The sequence below is a fragment of the Pseudopodoces humilis genome, chromosome 11 (assembly GCF_049639895.1).
Source record: "Pseudopodoces humilis isolate 2021_Gansu_Grassland_sample_001 chromosome 11, ASM4963989v1, whole genome shotgun sequence".
Classification (NCBI taxonomy): domain Eukaryota; kingdom Metazoa; phylum Chordata; class Aves; order Passeriformes; family Paridae; genus Pseudopodoces; species Pseudopodoces humilis.
The window spans coordinates 24,663,551-24,681,425 of record NC_142210.1 but is presented as its reverse complement, the minus strand read 5'-3'; the positions used below and the strand labels follow the sequence as shown (position 1 = coordinate 24,681,425).

Below are 17,875 nucleotides of genomic sequence, written 5' to 3'. Positions count from 1 at the left end.
GAGGGAGAGCTGCACTTTGGTTTGTGATGTGAGCCCACCCGGTGTGGGTGCAGCCAGGGCGGCATCGCAGCCTTGTCCTGAGCTGTCCCTGCCTGATGGGTGTGTTTGTGTGTACAGAGGAATCGTTCCTGCCTCCTTGGAAACCACAGGCACACTTTGATTTAGCAGGGCTTTCCTTCAGATGATGGGAAATCGAAGGAGCTGCTCAGGAGAGGGTTTTCCCTCTGGAGCTGTGAGGACAGCCTGGAGGCATTGGCTGATGCTGTGGGGAGGTGGAGGGTGCTGGGCAGGGCTGGCAGGTGTCTCTCATGGACCCCCTGAGTCCAGGGAGCTCTGGAGGGTGCTGGGCAGGGCTGGCAGGTGTCTCTCATGGACCCCCTGAGTCCAGGGAGCTCTGCCAGCCCCGCACTGAGCCCTCTGCACCCAGGCAGGGTGGTCAGGGGTTGGGACATCCCGATCCGGCAGGGCTTATGCACCTGGCCCCCACCACGTGCCTCCACTGGGACCAGTAGCAGCAAACAGCCACGGCAGCCCAGTGCTGCTGGTGTAAAAATAATACCTCAGGAGGAATAAACAAGCTATTTTTGTGTATTAGGGGTGGCCACGCAGAGCTGAGTCAGGGCCTTGCCTCGCGCTGCCACCGAGGGCTTATTCAGACATCCCGAGCACTGGGAGCAGCTTGAGGCGCTTCCCCTGGTGCTGGGAGGGTGGGACAGGGCCAGTGGGGCTGGGAGGTGCCCAGAGGGGCTGCTGGCTGCCAGCCACTGCTGCTGTGTCACACAGCATCCGAGTGCCAGCTCCTCGGGTCCCCAGCACCACGGGCGGCTCCTGCTGGAGCTGCTGCTTGTGGCCAGGCACCATCAATTACACAGAATTTCAAAAGTGGGGAGGGAAACTTCATCTGGAAGCAAATGGGGACAGAGCTCGCAGGAAATGAACAGTGCCTGGCAGAGATTGGGTGTGAAAACTGACACATAAATGTCACAGCATGAAAGACAGTTTCTCATACGTCGAATTAAACTGCTCGTGACCCCAGGCCTCAGCAGGGCTGGCTATGCCAGGGTAAGAGCATCTCCCTTTTTTATTTACGTTTTTATGGCACTTTATCACTACAACAAGTATTAATTTTAATTGTTTTACTTTCATGTGTTGAATTCTGTCAATTACCAAATTCCAGGGCACCATACCCATGAGGCTCCGTGGGTTTTATAGAGGTGACACATAGAGAAACAAAGGCCAAGGCTAACAATTCTGCTTATGTGATAATTATGATATGGTAGAGAGTAGAAGAAGAGCTGTGTTGAGTCTGTCTTGCACATTTAAGGAAAGATGCAAGCCTACTTTTCTGTCAGCCTAATCTTTATCTTTTAATGATTGTTCTTTGATTTTCACTTCAAACCAGAAAGAACGAGCTTTAAAAAAATAATTCTAAGAGACCAAGGGTACTTAATTGCTATCCAACAGAAGGAAAGAGGAAAGGTGTGGGATAGCAGGGTGCCCTGGGGTGGGATGTGGTGTCCCTGGCAGGGGCACACAGCAGTGCCCTTGGAGGGGGAATGTGGCAGTGTCTCAGGAGGATGTGGTGGTGCCCTGGGAAGGGGCATGGCAGTGCCCTGGGCTGGGCACAACTGTGCCAGGGGCTGTTGCTGATCTGGGGGTCCCTTTGGGTGTTGCCCTCATAGGTGAATGTGGCTGGGTTCATTAATGCCTCCTGAATTGCTGATTAAGGGGCTCCTTTCTGCCTCTGCTCCTGGGAAGCTGCACTGACTGATTTTAAAAGGGTGTTTTATAGGAAATCACTGTCTTGTCAAAAGTTCCCTCTTGTGGAAAACAGGTGGAATTTTTTCTTAGAAATTGTTAAAGATTCCCTGGATTTGTTTTGGATTTTTTTTTTGAAAGATAAATGCTTCAGCTTTATTTAGTTCCTAAAATTCTTGTTGGACAGTGGCAGTGCTTTCTGTGGGTTCATCCTTTCAGTCACAGTGGGATTCTGGCTGGGAGAGGTGTTCGCTGGCCTGATCTGTCCTGTTACTGGAAACTCTGATTGGTTTTCCTTCCATTCCTGTGTGAACTTCTCTTGTTGTTCAGGTTTGCAAGGCAGGGCAGCACTGGCCCACACACCTGCAGTCAGTGGCACTGTGGTGGTGGCAGCTGTGAACCTTCACTGTCAAACCTGTGTGTCACCCCATGCTGCTCTAAGGGGCTCCACATCCACCTTTTACCCGCTGTGACAGACATTAGTGGTCCATCAGCCTGCTGTGGAAATTGATCTCCAAGCTTGAGTGTTTTGTGGTGCAGCAACATCAGACTAAACTGCTCTGGAGCTCCTGTGCCTCCTGCAGCAGCCTGTCCTGGGTGCCAGGTGTGATATATGGGCCTCTCTTTTGTTTTGTTACTGAGTGGACTGAATGGCCTTAATTTGCTTATCATGTAAGCAAGCTGTACAGAAAAGCCAGAAGTGTCAAATTTTTTGGTTGCCAGAGGCAGAACTTGGTGCCAGCTGCCAAAGTCTGTGGGTATGGCAGCCACACAGGCCCCCCTGCTGCTCCGAGAGGCTGTGGGTTCTGTAATGCCTTTCCCATTCCTGTCCCAGTCCTGACAGCTCTCCCCATCGCCTCCATAGCCACTGCTCTGGGTTATTTTGGCAGTACTGGAAGAGTGCAGTAATTAAGTAGAAAGGTTTGGATGTGATCAAGCAGTATGTTTCCGTCTTAGGCAGTTTATTGTGTTGTAAAACGTCTCTTGCACGTGTGCGGTCAGGGGCCTGGAGCTGTTTGCATTCCTGAAAATCAGGTCACGTCTCCGTGCTCCTTTCAGGGATGTCACAGGCTGCCCTGCAGCCCATGGGTTTTCCAGCAGTGGGATGTGCCAGGTTTGTTTTGCCAGGTGCCAGCCAGCCCTCGCAGAGCCACATGTGGCAGCGGAGATTTCTGTGTGGTGCTGCTGAAAGAGAGTCGAGATCATCCCTCATGCTGCTAATTCAAACTTGTGATCCTTTGGGGGAAAGTTCCTCGTGCTGAGAAAGCAGCTGTTGGCTTCTCCAGGTGCAAACCAACAGCCACTGCTTCCCACAGTGCCAGGAAGCTGCTCTGTGCCTGGCCACGGGTCCCTGTGCTGGTGCTCTCCACCTGGGGAGGCTTCACTCTCTGCTTTCCACATTCTAAGAGCAGTGGCATCTCAGAGCAGAGCTCAGGGGATTAATTTGAAATCATATCTGCAGACGTTGGTATTGATCCCCAGAGCAGTTCCCATTTGAGTGGCTGACCTTGGTTTCAGGAAATGTTTATTAATCTATAAGGACAGGTCCAGGCAGATTTCTTCTTTCAGCAGAAATTCTTCTCTGTGAGTGGTGGGCCTGGTGAGGCCCTGGCACAGGTTGTCAGAGAAGCTGTGGCTGCCCCTGGCTCCCTGCAGGTGTCCAAGGCTGGGTGGGACAGGGCTTAGAGGAATCTGGGATAGTGGGAAGTGTCCTGCCCATGGCAGGGGGGTGGAACTGGGTGATCTTCAAGGTCACTTTCAACCCTAACAAGTCTGTGATGCTGTGATGCTACGAAATTTCCCATTTGGAGCTTTTCCTCTCAGAGTGCTTTGTTTCACCTGCGCTCAGTTGTAAACTCAGGTCCTATTTTGAAATGAAGTTCGATAAACTTCCCAAATTTCAGCCAGAATTTATCATTTAACTTCACTTGAATAAAATAATACTTTAATTATTACTTTCCCTACTAATAATGTTGGGGAATTAATTATTTTTCAGTCAATAATATATTTGCCTAACAAATGTATTCTAATAATATTTAAATTGTATTTGAAATACATGTCAAAAGCATGTCAAGATGCTGTTCTTGCTAAAACCAAGGGAAAAATACAACTAAAAGGATAACAAGAAAATAGGGAAAGGTATAATTTGTATATAAACTGTGCCAATAAAAACCCCAAACGTGGATGTGTTGGCATCTCAGGATACGATTGCAGCAGTGATTTCGTGTCTGGGGTGTGGGGCTGCAGTTCTCAGCAATGCTTTTAGAGCAGCCTCCCTCCCATAAAAATCCAGACATAAAAACTGACAGCCACTGACCTTCAGCCTGCTGGAGGAGGCCGTTGCTGTGCTGTTGGGCAGCAGAGAACAGTTTATCGACGTGACGCTGATTTTTGTGTTATCCAGCCTGCCCTGAGCCGTAAGGGCGCTGACGTCTGCACGGGAGCACTGCAGCCCTGTCCTCGCATCACCTGCAGCCTCCGCAGCCAAGGTGTGCATCAGAGCTCCAGAGAGCCGGGGGAGCTGCAGGAGAGGTTCAACACCTCTTGAAAATACACTGGCGAAAGGCCTGGGTCTTGTCAGGGGAATAGTGCATCAAAGCTCAGGGATTGCTTCTCCTCCCCTGTTTTGGAGCTTGTGTACCCCAAGCCCTTGTACACATCTGGAAGGGGTGGCTCTGGCCCTGGCCACATGCAGCTGCAGGTGGGGAATGTGGGTGCTGTCAGAAGGGCTATGTGTCTTGTCTGATGGGGCAGGGGGGTGCCAGGCTGTGGCTGTGGGCATCTCTGGGAGCCAAAGGCAGCTGTCAGGGGTGCCCAGGCTGCGGTCCCTGTGCTCTGGGTGCCCGTGATGCGCTCATTCCCGAGCTCTCTGCAGAGGGTTCAGCACAGTGGTGGTGCCTCACCCCTCTCCTGCTGCTTATTTGCTTTGTCTGTTCCAGGGCAAGCCTCTTGAGAAGGCTCTGTGTAGTGCTCTGTGTCGTGCCTGTGGTGTCACTGTCAGGGGATTACAGCTGTGAGCAGGAGTGTGACCAGAGCAATCCCGTACCTGCTCAGCATCCCACTGTTCTGTTCCATCTGTTCTGATTCCCACTTGCTGGGCACCAATAAACAGATTAAATCTCTTGTGTGTTTTACTTGATGCATAAAGCCATTCATTCTCCCCTTAAATTGTGGGTTTTTACGTGCCTGAGTGGGGATTGTATGGATTGCCAGAGATTTCTCTGGAAGGATTTGGCAGCATTGGAAGTTCAAGGAGCAGCTGGAGCTCTCTCTGGGCAGAGCTCGTGGTTCCCAAGGGTGCTGTGACCCCCGTGCCTGGGGGGACATAGCCCCCTGGGCTGGGGGGAGGCTGCTCTCTCTGTACCCACCTGGAAAAATGTAATTCCCTGGTGTCCTGGGGCACAGCACTGCCAGGGGCAGGAGGAGGGGTGCTTGGGAGGCAATAAAGTGTTGCTCCATCTCGGGCTGCAGAGTTTGTGTGTCCTGGGAGTGTCAACATAAATACTGATGGATTGGTACGTATATGTTGTGTCTATACAGACATGGGGGTATACAAACATTTGTAGTAATACCAAGATCAACCACAAATTCTATTGAATATTTATATAAATTTTAAAAACATACAAATGTTTAAATACATAAATATAAATAACGTGTATAAAAGTTAAAGAATTTATATAATTACTTGTATGTCCATACGAGGTTGATGCACTTGCTAAATGCTGTTATGAAATGAGAATTGAGGTCATTTGGGGATGTCCCAGCAGCCGCCTTACCCAGGGTCAGAGTGGCTAGGGCTGGATGGGTGCTCAGTTGACATCACTGTACAAAGAAAAGTGGCACAGGTTTGAATGTCCCTATCTGCATCCCTGTCCCTGTCCTCATGCCACTGTTGTGGCACTGGGGATCATTCTGTGCTTCCTCGGGGCTGAGGAGGAGGAGGGACCCACAGACAGCAGGAGCAGCAGGGAGGGTTTTGCTGCTGAGCTGGTGTCTTTCCTTCTGTTTTGTGCTGGCAGTCTGCTTGCTCTGTTTGCTTTTTTCTTTCTTTTTTTAAATCCTGTTGTATTTCATGGCAGTAGGACAGCTCCCGTAGGAGTGCTATTAGCTGTGCAAGCCAAATGATCCATTAGAGGGGCTGAGGCTTTTATGTACGAGAATCACACACAAAGACGTCATTAACTGGTCACTTTGGTGTGTTTTCACATGAAAGGATTCGCTTAGGAAAGTGTCTGCAGCTCGCTGCCATCAGTATCGCTGTGCCCTGGAGGGAGCTGAGGCAGGGGGATGCCCTCCCTTCCTTGCCCTGGAGATGTGCGTTTTCCCCCAGCTGCAATTCTGCTTGCTCCGAGCTGTTTGGGAACTGTTCACAACCACAGCCCCTCCATGGCAGGCTGTGAGCTGTTCCAGAACCACAGCCCCTCCATGGCAGGCTGTGAGCTGTTCACAACCACAGCCCCTCCATGGCAGGCTGTGAACTGTTCACAACCACAGCCCCTCCATGGCAGGCTGTGAGCTGTTCACAACCACGGCCCCTCCATGGCAGGCTGTGAGCTGTTCACAACCACAGCCCCTCCATGGCAGGCTGTGAACTGTTCACAACCACAGCCCCTCCATGGCAGGCTGTGAGCTGTTCCAGAACCACAGCCCCTCCATGGCAGGCTGTGAGCTGTTCACAACCACAGCCCCTCCATGGCAGGCTGTGAGCTGTTCCAGAACCACAGCCCCTCCATGGCAGGCTGTGAGCTGGGGGAGCTGCAGGGCCCGGAGGGTGAGCACTGCCCCCAGCTGTGGTCCCACAGCATCAGGCAGTGGCAGAAGCGGGGTGCAGTGACCCCCCAGCAGGTGTTGGGCTGTCTGAACAGGCAGAAGCGGGGTGCAGTGACCCCTCAGCAGGTGTTGGGCTGTCTGAACAGGCAGAAGCGGGGTGCAGTGACCCCTCAGCAGGTGTTGGGCTGTCTGAACAGGCTGTGCTTCACCTTGTGTAGAGGCTCAGCGATTGCAGCCCTGCCTCTGCTGCCTCAGGGCCCGCGTGTTTCAAGGCAGGCCCTGTAACATTGCAAGGGTTTCTCTGAACGTGGTGGGCAGCCCCAACACAAAGCACTTGCAAACAGTTTATTATTAAAGAGGAAACCGTAGCTTGCATGGAGTTAAATGTTTTCCTGTAAAACACACGGGCATCAGGATAAATAGTTTTACCATTTACAGGCAATAGTTGATGGTATGTAGCAGCCATCCTCCTGCTCGGGTTCAAACGCGCCGGGTCAGGAGGAATTTGTAGTCCCTGACAGAGGGAGGTGTTTGGGTGTTTGTTTTGGATCAGAAGCGTTCTGTGTGTTCCAGCTGCACTGCTGAGCTGCTCCTGCAGCTTTGGCACCCTCAGCACGGGGAGGCAGCCCCAGGCAGAGCCCCCGGCTGGGGGAGCACGGCCGCAGCTCCAGCAGCACCCTCGGGACACCCACAGCTGGCTGAGGGCCTGAAAATCCTGACAGTCATTAATAATTGTTAATTATAGTTAACTATCGCCCATAGTGATGGGTGTTCACGCAGGGCAGCTGGGATGTGCAGCACTCACTGGAGGCTCTGTTGGCCACAAGGAGATTTTCCTTTTCTCTTTAGGAGGTAGCCTGTTAAATGTTAGAGGGTTGTGGGTCTGACCATGAATAGCTATTTAAAATTACAGAATCACAGACTCAGTGAGTAAAGGAGCTTGCAGTCTCAGGAGGGGATCCCAAGAAAGCTTTTGTGTTATTAAATGTGCAGTCATGGTGTTTTCTGGAAGGAGATTATTATCAGGGAGCAAAAATTGCAGTTGTATTCCCAACATTCAGTGTGGGATGTTAAAAGCAGGGTGTGCTGTGCTTCCCAGAAAATTTGTGGTGTGGGGAAGAGCCTGGTGGTGACCACACAGAAACGGGCACACTCCTGTTCACCTGTGTGCAGGTCTGAAAAGCCCAGGCGTACTGTCATGCTCCAGCATGCCTGTCAGAGGATCCAAATCTTCTAGGAATTACCTGTATTTTCGGAATGTAGGATTTTAGGAGTGATTTTTCCAAGGCATGATTGGTCTTTTTTTTTTTTTTTTTGTCTGAGTTTTCCATACTTTCCACAATTGTGCAAGTGTTCACACAAAGTGCCTTGTGCTTTGTGGGGAGTAAAGCCGTGGTGTGGAGCTGGGGATGCTTCTGCCCTGTGGGAAGGTGCCTGGGGACGGGCACATGTTCCTGCTTCCCTGAGGGCAAGGTGAGAGATCCTCCCAATCCAACTCCTGATCACCAGACCATGCTGAGCCCTGTGCTGCACCCAGTGAGGTGTCACAGGAGGCTGAGCACAGCAAGGTCAGGCACATCCTGCTCCCATCCGGAGTGCATGGCATTTCTTCATTTTGACAGTGAAAGTGAACTATACAGAGTAGGAAATAAATCTGCGTATTAAGTACCAAAAAAAGAAATGGAGAGGCAGCATGAGATTAAAAGATTTACTGCTGCAATGAGAGCAAAGTAAATGTGTGCTTGCTGCCATGCTTGCAATAGGAGTGAAGAGTTTGTGTGACAGCTGCTGCAGACGCGGTGCTGTCCGATGGCCGAGGGGCTGGCACCATGGGAGAGGGGCTGGGACACCGAGGGACCTGCTGGCCCTCTGCCCCTCACCCCACTGCTCCAGGGCCTCTGCTGAGGGGTGTGCTGGCAGCCTCGGGAGCACCTGTCCTGAGCTTTAGTCCAGCAGGATCGGTTCATCCCCTGGTGTGCTGCTGTGGCCCATCAGGACTCTGCAGCAGCCACCGCTGCCTCTGAATTTACTCACTTATAATATCCTTTTGTAATGATTGGAAGAGAGTTCAGAAAAGGTTCAGAGAGATGAAAATCTGCCTTGAACTCTGTGACCACAGTTAGCAGGATCCAGTGACAGGGTAATTAGGAGCTGCTCGCTGTAGGGTGGAGGGATGAATGGTGCCCGTGTTCTGTTGAGATCCGTGGCAGTGGTTCCCAGCCTGCGGTTTCCAGCTCCTGGGCGCTCTGTGGACCATTTGTAAAGGCCCATGGGATAAAAGCGAGACAAGAAACCCTGCTCCCAGACAGACAAGTCTGCATTTCTTTTGGGAAATTCACTAAGATCTGTAAATTAAAAAAGATTGAAGGTTAAAGGTGCCCTGGGCTCCAGAGCTACCTGCAAACAAGGAGGATGTAAATGTTTTGATAGTAGCTAGTGATAGCTAAGCATAAGCACAATTTACCCAGGGCTGTGGTATATCCTGGTAGTCTTTGAGTAAATAGCTTTCCTTAAAGACCATCTCCTAGGTGGATAGAAATGGGGAAGCAGCGAGGCTCCTTGTTTCCTGGGAGCCGGAGGACATTGCATTAGATCACAGGAATGATTTTTTTATGGCTTTAAAGCATTTGAGTGTATGAAGTACATTAAGTGGTTGGGGTGTACAGCATGTACTGCCAGGCTTTGGATCTCATCCAGAGAGTTGTGGAACAGCCTAAACCCCAGCACTGAAATAAGGACATTGAGTTTAATCTGGACTTCAGAATCAGGTTGGTCAACTGCTCCTCTGATTCCAGCAGCACATGTTGTAGTTCATGTTGGCAGTAATTGGCTCTGACTGTTACATTTTGCTCATTTTCCAGGTATCTGGTGAATGTGTCTGCTTGTGTTTGCTTTAGCCCATGGCATGAGGAACAGAGATGCAGCTTCTAATCCTGCTGTGCCCATTCTCTTCTTCAGGGTCGCTGTTCAAGGGAAAACTGCAAATATCTTCACCCACCACCACACTTAAAAACGCAGCTGGAGATCAATGGCCGGAATAACCTGATCCAGCAGAAGAACATGGCCATGCTGGCCCAGCAGATGCAGCTCGCCAATGCCATGATGCCCGGAGCCCCGCTGCAGCCCGTGGTACGTGCACTCCAGGGTTCCCTCAGCCCCTGGGGCTGAGTGCAGGCACTTCCACACCAGGGAAATCCCACAGAGGTCGGGAATGGGAGAGGAATCAACTGCACTGAAATGCCCCTCTGTATGTCTTTGTGTTGCTTAATTCTGCCTTGCCTGAAGTAATATTTTTATATTAATTTCAGTAATCTTGGGTTAATTTATCTTTTGCAACTTAATTCTCAAAGTTTGGAAAGCGAGTGATCTGTGTGAGATTTCCATTTCCTTTGCAGTTATCGTGTGCTCTAGGAAACTCCTGGCTTTGAGAAGATGCCCACTGGGTCTTTTCCCTTCATTCAAAGGAACTTTCCCAGAGAACTGCTTGCCAGAATTGAGCTTTGGTTTAGGGGGAGTTAGGCTCAGCTTGGCCATGGCTAGTGCATCAGTCAGTATGAGCCCAGCCAGCAGCAGAGAGCTGAGGTGGCTCTGGGCCCTGGCCACAGTGGCCGTGTGTTGATGGGGCTGTAGGACAGGGGGCTGTCCCCACTTGGAGCTGTGCAGCACATCATGATGTACCTGTGAGCTTCAGAGCAGTGCCAGGTGGCTCTGATAACGTGCTGCTATTCTGCAGTGGTCAAAAGGCTGCAGGATATTTATATTGCTATAAAATAAGCACAGTAGAAAATAAATCTGGTAGTCTTATTTGTTGTACAGCAGACACACAGGTGTCTATTAGAGTGTATCGGGCTGAAATCAAACATCAGCATCTCTTAAGTTACACACTAACAGACTGGTTCTATTTTAAAGTTCATTATTGCGTAGCTGATAACCCAGTAATCAAAAGTGCAGTTAATTAATAGTGTATTTAAGAGTAATATTTAACTTTCTGTAATATTTGCCAGATTGTTTTTCATTCACATGGATGAAGAATCATTCATTACAGAAATTATACCCATTTATGCAACTCTCATTCTGTTTTGTCCAGTAATCCCTGCATGTTTTTGTTCATTATTTCCAATGTCTCTTGCTTCCAAACAATTCAGTCATTTCCTCAGGAATATAGAAACATGTGCTGTTCTCTGCTGTCTGCCTTAAATTGATATGAAACAGAGAAAGAGTTTTGTTAACTCTGTAGTTGTTTTTCCCTCTAGAAATTAGTTGGGGAAAAAACCTAAATGCCTTGAGTAACTGCTTTATTTAGATAGTGAAAGATAAATACTCCTAGCCGAATTTTATTCGGCAGTTATGCTGCATTTGGGGGCAGGAGACTTACTTAATCCTTGCCGCAGTGTAGCAGCTCTGTGCTGGGTTTTCACAGCATTATTTGGGCTCTACACACAATTATCTTCACACCCACAAGGGCACTTGACTCTTTTTAGAAAACACACAAACAAACAAAAGAAAATTATATTTGCATGTGCTCCTTCTTCCACTGGTTTAATGTTTTGGCCTAATTAATGCATCTCCCTGATGCAGTGCAGTGAGTGTCTGAGTATCTGCATGGCCAGCCTGTTGAATTCTGTAGGACACAGCAGGACTGTGACTGTGTGAAACCCCAGGAGTTCCTGAGGCAGCTCTAGCTGCACCAGGGTCAGAAAAGCTTTGCCAGTGCCTGAAGTCAAGTGTGGTTGATGTTTTGTCAGGGCTCCCAAATGTCTTTTCCTCAAGAGCCAGTGTTGTACCTGCTGTGGCCACGTCCCTGTGGTAGCCCCAGACTCTCTGTGACCCTACAGAGTGTCTATCATTCCTTATGGCATTGCTGGAGTGTGGATCCACTGGGATTTTGCTCCAGGAGCTGCCACGTGCTGTGAGCTTGCAGGGAAGCTGGAGCAGGAGAACCAGCAGAGGCAGGTGGGGATACCTGTCCGTGCTCTTGCTCACGTGCAGCAGCTGCACGGGTGTTCCTCATGGCCCACAAACACAACAAGTGCTCCTTTCCAGTTAGCAGCAGTAACTCACCTCGTTCAGCTTAGGGGATGGCCAGAGAGTTGTTTTGGTGATGGCACGGCAAGCACAGACGTTAAGTGTCTCTTTCCCCGTCTCCAATTGCAGCCGATGTTTTCCGTCGCACCGAGCTTAGCCACCAACGCGTCAGCCGCCTTCAACCCCTACCTGGGGCCCGTCTCCCCGGGCCTGGTCCCCGCCGAGATCCTGCCCACGGCCCCCATGCTGGTGACAGGAAACCCTGGCGTGCCGGTTCCTGCCGCCGCTGCCGCCGCTGCCCAGAAGCTGATGAGGACAGACAGGCTGGAGGTAGGAGCTGGGTGGTGGAGCTTATTCTCACAAGCACTATCATTTATTATGTTTTCTAGATATGAAATCCTTTTCTTGTGAAAGCAAATAATGCCGGTTTCACTTGTGCTGGTAATGCTGTAAATTTGTGACGGTAAGAGCGAGGAGTGACAGAGTGATTGTACAGGAAGTTCAGGCTGCCACTCTGCTTCTGACCCTCCCTTGCAGAAGGAAATGGAAACATTTAGGAAAGATCACGGCAGCAGCAGGAGGAAGCCAGGAAGCTGTTAGTGTGTGCCCAGAAGGCCTTAACATGGTGGGGGCACTGAGCACTGGGGAGAGGTGCAGAGCTGCAGCTGCTGGAGTGAGGATGATTCGGCCTCCCTGGCTCTGGGCACACGGTGTCCACGCTCCCCTGCTGGCCTCCCGCACCTGGCTTATCACCCTCGCTACAACCCTGACAAGTGTTGGTGCTCTCGAGCTGCTGCTCTCCCTTGCTCCAAATCTTTCTTATCTGAAAGGCCTGACAGTGTTTTCGGCACCTTATCGGTGCTGCGGCAGCGTGGGCAGGGAGCCAGGGACCTGCTGCCTGCTGCCATGAGCTTGGGGCTCAGCCCGTGGGCACAGCCTGAGAGCACAGCCTGAGAGCATGGAGCACAGCCTGAGAGCGTGGAACACAGCCTGAGAGCACAGCCTGAGAGCATGGAGCACAGCCTGAGAGCACAGCCTGAGAGCATGGAACACAGCCTGAGAGCACAGCCTGAGAGCACAGCCTGAGAGCATGGAGCACAGCCTGAGAGCACAGCCTGAGAGCATGGAGCACAGCCTGAGAGCATGGAACACAGCCTGAGAGCATGGAACACAGCCTGAGAGCATGGAGCACAGCCTGAGAGCATGGAACACAGCCTGAGAGCATGGAACACAGCCTGAGAGCACACCTGAGAGCATGGAGCACAGCCTGAGAGCATGGAACACAGCCTGAGAGCACACCTGAGAGCATGGAACACAGCCTGAGAGCATGGAACACAGCCTGAGAGCACACCTGAGAGCATGGAGCACAGCCTGAGAGCACAGCCTGAGAGCATGGAGCACAGCCTGAGAGCATGGAACACAGCCTGAGAGCACAGCCTGAGAGCATGGAACACAGCCTGAGAGCGTGGAACACAGCCTGAGAGCGTGGAACACAGCCTGAGAGCACAGCCTGAGAGCATGGAGCACAGCCTGAGAGCATGGAACACAGCCTGAGAGCATGGAACACAGCCTGAGAGCATGGAGCACAGCCTGAGAGCATGGAGCACAGCCTGAGAGCATGGAGCACAGCCTGAGAGCACAGCCTGAGAGCACAGCCTGAGAACACAGATCCCAGCCCATGGGCACAGCCTGAGAGCAGGTGCTTGGCAGCCCTGGTTAGGTCTGGTGGGGGAGGCTGAGCAGCCAGGCTGCCCTGCTGTCACCCTGGTGTGTGCTGGACATGGGTGTGAGGGCACAAGGCTGCTGTCTCCTACTGGTCTCAGGCTGTGGGTCTGGTCCCTGAGTCAGGGAGCACACTGGGAGGAGGAAGAAGGATCTCCGTTTTATGCAGCTGACTGTATTTGTAACTCTGTTCCTTCTGCCTGTGCATCTGCACTAACAGGGATTAACTCTCTTTCCAAGGGAAATGAATTCCTTTTCCTTAGCTGCATCCCTGACTGACAAGCTGCTGCTCAGAAGGGGTGAGCTGGGAGGAGTGTGGAGGGTCATCTGGCAGCCAGCATTTCCCGCTGCTACTGTCACTATTCTCAGAGCTCACATCACCACAGGTCACCCTCCTGTGGGATGGCATCATTTCCCTTTTTAGAGATGTTTTCCCTGAGGGAAGCGTTCCCCAAAGCACGCTCGGGTTGCAGGGGAGGCAGCCGTGCCGAGCTCTGAGCTGGAACACAGGTGGCTGGCTGGAATCACCCAGGGATGTTTTTCCCTTGAGGACTCTGTTTCATGATGGACACCTGCCAGAGGTGGATTAAAACCAAAATGCAATTAGGTAAATTCATAAATAAATCATAATGGATTTGGAAATGAGTATGGAGAGGAGGAGGCCTATGGTGGGAACCCCTTGGGTTGTGCTGCCAAGATCAGCTGCTGTGTTTGATTGTGCTTCCTGCAGTGCCCATGGGCTGGTCAGGGTAGGACACGAGGGCTCAAAAGCACCCCAGTGCCCAGGGAAGCAGGGGCAGCCCTTGGTGTGCCCCTCCAGGGCAGCCCTGGCGCTGGCTGCAGGCTGTGCTGTGCACAGGGAGCCAATGACATCTGGGACCTCAGTGCAGGATTGGGCCCTCTGGACACTGCATTCTCTTGATACTGCCTTTCAGAGAAGTGATGCACTGCTGAGCCAACCTCCTCTGCATGACAGGGAGATGCTAGACTTTCTCAGGGTCACAATACTGTTTTTCCCTCTGCAAATCCAGTTTAAACAGTGAAACATGTAGGCGATAACGTCATTTGTAAATGCTTTCCAGTACAGTGGTCATCTGATCTGGAGTATCCAAATTAAGTATCCAAACACTAAACAAGCATGTCATTTTTATGAACAGCAAAATATTTGAATGTACTTTATAGGCTACAGAAATGCAGAATAGATTTTGGAGATTCTGCATGATCTGGCTATTACCTCCCATAGGAGCCAGCAGTGTCTACCTGCTCTTCCAGGGAGCTGCAGCCGTGGCATTGCCATTTGTTATGGCGTGATCAGAGCTTTATAAGGCTCCACTCACTCTCCCTTGGAATGAACTGTCCTGGAGGAAAATAACCACAATGATGTTAGCATCTAATCTTGGACTATGATTGGTTCTGCTTAGAATTTTAAATATTTATTTTCAAGAGTGATGTCCACTGGCAGGAATTAAGTCAGCACACGTTCTGGCATACAGACCCAGGCTGTTCCCAAGCTGCAAGCTCTCAGTAGGCACACCTGGGGCTTGCAGGGATGCAGGCAGACACCACAGCTCTGTCGGGCAGTGCTGTGTCTCCTGAATTAATGGGAGTCTTGGTAAAGTAAGGTGAGTGACTGCTGCTAGCAGTGGGATTGCTTTAATCTGGATTTCATACCGAGAGCATGCAGGTAGGGGATGGGTGCCCAGTGCTTTCAGCCACTCCTGTAAGGATGGAAATGTCATGGCTTGAGACTTTTCCACAGCTTTCCTCACACTCCTCCCCTGCAGGAAATATCTTGAACAAAGTGTGGTTCTTCAGTGAACTAGAAAAGTAGCAAGAAGGACAAGGAAGTGAGAGAGAAAGGAATTGCCTAACGCTTTATCAAAAACAGCTGTTTCTGTTGGAATGCCATCATTTTCTATTAGAAGTGTTCCAAAGTCAGGAATCGCCACAGCCAAGCTGCTGTTTCTTGCTTGGTCCTTTCATGCCATGTTTTCCCAGAAAGAAGCAACTTAGAAGTTCTTGGAGCTGGTCAGCTCTGGGTGGTCAGGACTGTTGTGCTGGCTGGCATGTCACTGCAGGGGACTGGACTAGAGAAGGGATCTGGCTGCAGGATTACCTGGCAGGCCAGTGGTTATTTTCCAGCCCAGGAATTTGCCTGAGCTGTTTCTGACACGCTGCAGAATCCGTTCAGCAAGCCCAGAGCAAGAGGGCACAGGATGAGCAGGGGCCATGGAGGGGCTGGGCCTGGCCTGTGTGGCTCTGGTGCAAATACACACCCAGAGTCTGTCACACCTGAAAAAGCCTATAAACGATCGTGCAGGAGTGACCCTGGCCAGATGTTCTCACACCTGACCTGGTCCTGGTCCTGCAGGGGGGACAGTTCGTAGCCATGGAGGATGGGCAGGTGGCACTGGCAGTGACACGAGGGTTAAACAGCAGCCAGAGGACTGGTGTGAAGGGAAACCAAACCACCACCAAATCTGGGTTGTTGCAGGGATCAGAGCCAAGGTCCTTGAGAAAATACTCATGATCCAAGTTCACAGGCACCCACCTTGAAGAGGAAATTCCATCTACAAAAGGGTTTTATTTTATGCAGACTTGGCTGCTTTTGTCCCTTGGTTTCCTATGCCTTTGGAAACTGGAATGCTGAGTGTGTTTTGTTGGCAGTTTGGGGAGAGCTGACCGTGACAGGAGGCCACGTCAGTCTCAGACACAGGGTTTTGTGAGGAGAGGGGCAGGTGTTTGTCACACTGTGACACCGTGTCAGGGTGGCAGGGGTCTGGGGTGTGTGTGGGCTGGGGGCTGCAGCCCACGGGACGCTGCAGGGCTGTCACCCGAGCAGCTGCAGTGTCTGAGCCCTCCAGCTCCATCTGGCTGCTGGCTGTGGCCGCTGGCATTCCCCACCTCAGCTCGGGGCGATGGCTGGGCAGCGCAGGGGCTGGGCCCCCACCCTGGGCCGGGGGTCGATGTCTCCTGGCAGGCACCGGGATCGTGGGGGGCACATGGACACAGTGTCCACCTGGGGGGCTCCCTGGGGGCGGCCACACACCGTCCACTCACCCGAATGAGCACATCAAGCACAGCCAGGTCACAGCAGGGCATGGTCGAGCGCCTTGGGGTGCTTGGGTGGTGCCCGAGAGTGGCCACGGCACACTCGAGGAGACAGAAGCAGCCCCGGGGCAGCTAAGGGGGAGCCACAATGACAGCTGCTGCGTGCTTGGCTCTGATCACGGTGGGGTTTCATGCTCCTTGACATCAGAAGTGGCTCTGGAGAAGCCAGTGTCTGCTGCCAGGTCCCTGAGCCCTCCATCCCACTGAAGTGCCTGGGCCAGGCCCCCTTCCTCGTGGTGCTCTCACAGGCTTTCAGAAAGCTTGTCTCTGCTCCAAGCCTGCGACACCCATCACCAAAACTAAGTAGCTTTCTTTTCCTGGTGTCACAGGTGTGTCGAGAGTACCAGCGTGGGAACTGCAACAGGGGAGAGAACGACTGCCGGTTCGCTCACCCCGCCGACAGCGCCATGATCGACACCAACGACAACACGGTCACCGTCTGCATGGATTACATCAAAGGGAGGTGCTCCCGGGAAAAGTGCAAATATTTTCACCCTCCTGCACACCTGCAAGCCAAGATCAAGGCTGCCCAGTACCAGGTTAACCAAGCTGCAGCTGCCCAAGCAGCAGCGACTGCAGCTGCCATGGTGAGTGTGGGAACACTTCTGGACGTAGATGTACATTGAGGAGAGGCAATGGTGGATGTGTGTTTGTCCTTGCTAAGGAGGGTGCGTGTGCCTGGGGACACGACACAGTGCTCTGAGCTTTCTCAGCATGCGGTGCCAGATCTGCTCTGAAGTAGTTGCAGAGCACTGAGGTGTTTGACTGATTGTGCCTGCTGATGTACGGAGTACCCGCGTGTGCCTCTGTGCGTGCGTACGTGTGTGTGCGTGTGGGCTGCTTGTGTCTCTGGTTGGCCGTATGTCCGTGTGTGGGCAGATGTGAACGTATCCAGCCGCACAGCTAGAGAAATCCGTGTTTAGTTTCTGTAAGTCCGTGTTTGTAGAGGTGTATTTGGAAGTGGATCTGACCGTGTCAGCGCTGTCCCGTGTCCCGAGGGCTGGCGGTGGCTGTCCCGGGCGCTAGCGCAGGCCCGCAGCCGTGGCAGGCGGCTCTGGGCCCAGCGAGGAGCTGCTTTGCTGGCGAGGCGAGGGCAGCACCGGGGGGCTGTGGTGGCAGAGGGTCCCGCCTGTGCTGAGCCCGTGGGTGTGGGAAGCGGAGCACAGTGGGGGCGGCGGGGCGAGGCGGTGGCCGCGGGGTCCGGCACGGGCGGGGAGCCCAGCCCGGCGTGGCCGTGAGCCCCGCAGCCCGCCCGGCCTGGGAACCGTGGCAGGGCCGGCCGTGGGCACCGCCGCTGCCCGCTGCCCTGCCCCGCGGGCCCCGTGCATGCCTAGTCTTGTTACCGTTGTACACGGCATCCGGTGATTTGTTTTTATTTGTTTTTTCTCACCTCCCCAAATGCACTGCTGCCCCCATGACGCACCTCTGCTTGCTGTTTATGTTAATGCGCTTGACCCCACTGGCCATTGCCATCATGTGCTCGCTGCCT

The 17,875-nt window shown here is 52.2% G+C and overlaps 1 protein-coding gene across 13 annotated transcripts in view; it reads left to right on the top strand.

Annotated features, from left to right (window-relative positions):
- MBNL1 (muscleblind like splicing regulator 1) overlaps window positions 1–17,875 on the top strand; it is a 68,174-nt gene that overhangs the window by 36,237 nt on the left and 14,062 nt on the right. For all 13 annotated transcript variants that reach the window (XR_015773439.1, XR_015773438.1, XM_088060943.1 and 10 more), the window contains exons 2-4: window positions 9,487–9,657; window positions 11,683–11,883; window positions 16,716–16,973. Coding sequence is in view for 11 of the 13 variants with exons in the window: in XM_005525147.3 (XP_005525204.1) it covers window positions 9,487–9,657; window positions 11,683–11,883; window positions 16,716–16,973 (630 nt within the window). In the remaining 2 variants the exon portion in view is untranslated. The remainder of the gene's footprint in view (window positions 1–9,486; window positions 9,658–11,682; window positions 11,884–16,715; window positions 16,974–17,875) is intronic.